This window comes from Rhinopithecus bieti, unplaced genomic scaffold (assembly GCF_001698545.2).
Source record: "Rhinopithecus bieti isolate Rb0 unplaced genomic scaffold, ASM169854v2 scaffold_18354, whole genome shotgun sequence".
Classification (NCBI taxonomy): Eukaryota; Metazoa; Chordata; class Mammalia; order Primates; family Cercopithecidae; genus Rhinopithecus; species Rhinopithecus bieti.
The window spans coordinates 2,283,577-2,287,720 of NW_016809835.1; the positions used below are offsets into that span (position 1 = coordinate 2,283,577).

General features: G+C 51.0%; 1 protein-coding gene across 1 annotated transcript in view; it reads left to right on the plus strand.

The window, feature by feature from the left end:
• Nucleotides 1-1,902: 1,902 nt before the first annotated feature.
• Nucleotides 1,903-4,144, plus strand: part of MAP1B (microtubule associated protein 1B) — a 109,965-nt gene continuing 107,723 nt past the window's right edge. Inside the window, 1 exon segment of the mRNA XM_017890596.1 lies at nt 1,903-3,099. Within this exon segment, the coding sequence (XP_017746085.1) occupies nt 2,916-3,099 (184 nt within the window). The 5' untranslated portion in view covers nt 1,903-2,915.

The window sequence follows — 4,144 nt, forward strand, 5'->3', positions numbered from 1 at the left end:
GGTCAGGGGACAGTCCCAAAATATTTGTGAGGTTTTGGCTTGCATCATGGGATACATGGTGTTACGGTTCATTGAAATAACGAGTGAGACTGTACCAGGTTTGGAGGGAAAAGATGATTTGGGTTTGGAGCATGTCAAGATTCACATGTATTTGGTATATCCAGGTGATGCCAGTTGAGCAGCTGGCAATACTGGGGCTCTTATACGTTAGTTTTCCCCCTTTCTCCTCCTTAGAACTGTATACATTTTCTTGAGATGAAGAGGGGAAGGGGCTACTTTTCTAGTATTGAAGTATAATAATGTACTATTCTGTTCTTGTTTCAGAGGTGTTGTAGCAATATCACTTGCACATTTTGTAAGACTGCTTTTACTCCATTGTCTTAGTAACTGGGAGAAAACAGGTCAATTAATCAACCATCCCTTGACTGCTTACTATGCCCAGCCACTGTATTAGGTGCTTACACATTCTATCATTTCCTTCTTTCTTACAGTTACTTAAACAATTATAAAGATGTTATTCTTCTCACTAAATAAGGAGATGGAAGATAAAAAAGAAAGTCACTTGCCAAAGTTACCAAGCTGTAAAGGAGCAGTCTGCATCCCTAGTCTGTGTTCTTCCATTATGCCTCTATTTTTCAAAGTGTGGGTGATGACTTAGGTGGTCATGGTCATGGTGTTTAATTGCACAGACACACACAGTAAGAAAGGGCTCTGTTGTAATTTTCATCCAACCTTCTGTTATAACGTGGAGAACAACTCAGTCAGGTGTTAGTATCTCTTTAACACCTCTCTAACACTTGGCCAATCTCTGTTTTCAACCAAGAAAGGAGAGCCTTGGACTCAGAGTCTTGAGCAAATCATAACAGTATGTAGCAGGAATCTGATCACATCTTATCTTCATTGTGTATATTTTTAGGGATACTTTCTATTAATAAGTGATATTAGGGTTTCCATTTATACAGCAACATAGAATTTCATTTAAAAATAAATTTAAGTAAAATAAACTGAGTAAAAGAAAACTATTACATACATAAAAGTAACAGTGGTTCAAAGAAAGGAAAAACAAACAAACTAGATGAGGCTGGAATCCAATGGATGACCTTTGGAAAACAGGGCTCTTCACCATATTTCCTGCCCCTCACCCCAATTATGGGCTTTGGTGCCGGCCTTACTTCTCGGACAGCAATTGAGTATCTTAACCAAAATATGATCTGGAAACACTTCATCTAGTTACTGGTGAATGCAGCTAGTTGGGAGGTGAATGTAACTCTCTATGAGCCTGTCACAGACCCCAAATACTGCGGGCCAGACGGTATTTTTATTCTGCATTGATCAGATTGACATGTTGGATGGGACCCCCTAGCCCTTGGTTGCCCAGTATGTTTCCCATGCCAGGGTGTCAGGAAAGATATAAGAAAAAAGAGTACATAACCAATAAGTCATGGCAGCTAACACCTAAGACACTGGGTTATTTTAGAAATCTTAAGAATATCTAGGTGACTATCTATCTACCTATCTATATTTTAGTAACAGGCATTCTAGGATTAAAGCTATGTTGACTAATTTTTATCTATTCCTCTTCCTTAAAGCTCGAATTCCCCAGACTTCTATGATGATACCATATCATTTGCACATTTTGCTCTTTCCTCACCGTCCTCCCCTTTTCTGGGACAGAAGCTATATTCAATATGTTTGTGAGAAATGGTTGTAAATAGGCTGCCTTAAAAAACACACACACACACACACATTTTTATGAGTTCTTATAAACATAAACAAAGGCAATAAAAATTCCCAATGCTACATATATTTTAAAAGACATCATTGTCACTTGAGATAATTTTGCTTGTGTGTTCCCCAAGGAACTGAAAAGTACATTATAGTCACGGTAACCCTGCTGGGTAGAGACAATATCTTCTTTTTATTCTTTGTTATTACTGATACTATCTGTTCAGCATATTAAGGAAAGAAATCGGTATCTAATATAATACATCCACATTTCTCTCATTTCCCATGAGCACCATGAGCCAGTACTTTTTCACCTTTGGCCCTGCCAGAGTAGAATCCAAGGCTTGAACAATAGTAGGCTTAAGTTTTGCATTTTTGATGTATTCTTTAAGTGAAGGTAGTAAATATTGACATTGGTAAATATCAGTAAATTGTCTTCTGAAAGCCGCAAGGTCAAAGAAAAGACAGGTTCCATCTTCCTAGGCGGGGTACCCACAGCCCCGCGTCTGCCCACTGTGGCTATCCCAGTTCCTGAGAACCTGGCTACATCATAGACGGCACACAAGCCAGAGGCCTGACTAGTGCAACTCGGATAACAGAAAGACCCTACTATGAAAATGGAAACTCATTCCATTCCCATGCACAGACAGGGTGAGGGTGAGGAGTGGGCAGTGGGTGTGTACGTGGTGAGTGGTGTAGGTTGAGAGCGTCTTCCCCCTTCTAGGCTGCAGCAGGAGCTCAGCGGGTTCCCAAGCCCCTTGGCTCGCGGCCCTGCCCCGACCATTGTCCGCACACCTCTTCCCTCCAGCTTCCGGGCCGCGGGCGAGATGATTTGCTGCAGATGACATCAGCCTCGGGCCAACGGCTGGAAGAGCGGAGGCAGCCACCGCGTGAGGATGTGCCGGGTGGTCCTTTCCTCCTCCTCTTCCTCCTCCTCCCCGGCTCCCTGCCTAGTCTCCATATAAAAGCAGCGCCGCCTCCCCGCCCTCTCTCACTCCCCGCTCCTCTCCGCCGCGCACTCTCCGCGGCGCTAGGAGAGGGCGGAGGGGGGGGGCGGCGCGCGGCGCCAGAGGAGGGGGGACGCAGGGGGCGGAGCGGAGACAGCACCTTCGGAGATAATCCTTTCTCCTGCCGCAGAGGAGAGGAGCGGCCGGAGCGAGACACTTCGCCCAGGCACAGCAGCCGGCAGGATGGCGACCGTGGTGGTGGAAGCCACCGAGCCGGAGCCGTCCGGCAGCATCGCCAACCCGGCGGCGTCCACCTCGCCCAGCCTGTCGCACCGCTTCCTTGACAGCAAGTTCTACTTGCTGGTGGTCGTCGGCGAGATCGTGACCGAGGAGCACCTGCGGCGCGCCATCGGCAACATAGAGCTCGGTAAGTGGCCCCGCGCCCCTAGGACGCGCGCTGGGAGACGCGCAAACACGACCCCACCCAGGGCGCGACGGCCACCGCGCACCTTCCGCGCGCCCCGCACCCATGCCTCTCCCCGCCACGTCTCATACTTGGTCCAGACTCTTTTCTGGGCTAATTAAGAATAATGTCGTATCATTAGATATGAGACCCAGAGGGAGAGTCTCCAGTAACCTTGAGGGATCTGTCACCACGCTGGGTCCGCAGCCTCTGCTGAGTTGGCCACCGCCTCTCCCGCTAAGTGAAATGCAGGTGTCAGGGGAGCAGAGGCCACAATAAAGCCGCAACCGCAGGAGGCAGAAGGGTGGGGGAGACCTGACGCAACCACTCCTTTCAGTCCCCTTCTGGCCTCAGGAAAAGGCTGGGGCCCCCCCCCCCAACTGCAGACCTGGGGCCGAAGCCCCATGTGCCAGGGCCCGCGTGAGATTCATTCTCACCACAGCTAACTCAGCCCCTGAGAGACGCCTTTCCTGATTTCAAACATCCCGATCCTTTCTTTCCTGAGAATGACTAGGCTAGTCCCAGGGCCACGCCCGCTCTCCCCCCGCCCCCCCGCCCAGATGCTGGGATGCAGAACCGCCTGCGCTTCGCCACCAGACAGAGCCCGCCTCGCTACCGCCCCTGGGGCCTTGGCTGCAGCTCTCAGAAAGGACAATGGGACCCCAAGTTGTGGGGTGGGGCTGCTGCTTTTAGAAGTCCCACCCCGGGAGTGGTAGCTTGAACGGGGTCGGTGGGGGAGACATCAGTGGGTAGGGTCAGCTCCTTGCCCGGTGCGCGTAGCAGTGGCGCGCTCTGCGGAGGCCGAATAGCGGTACGCGGGTTACCCTGGGCGGGGCCGTGAGGGTCCGGCGGGCACAGCCTCGGGCGCACAGAGAGACCCGCCCCCAGCCCCACCCGAGCTGCCGCAGTGCCCCCGGACCGCCCGCCTCACCCGCCCCCCCACACTGCGGCGCCCCCGTCGGGCACGGCTGGCTGGGCGTGCGCTCCGCCCGGGCCTCGGGCTGGCGGG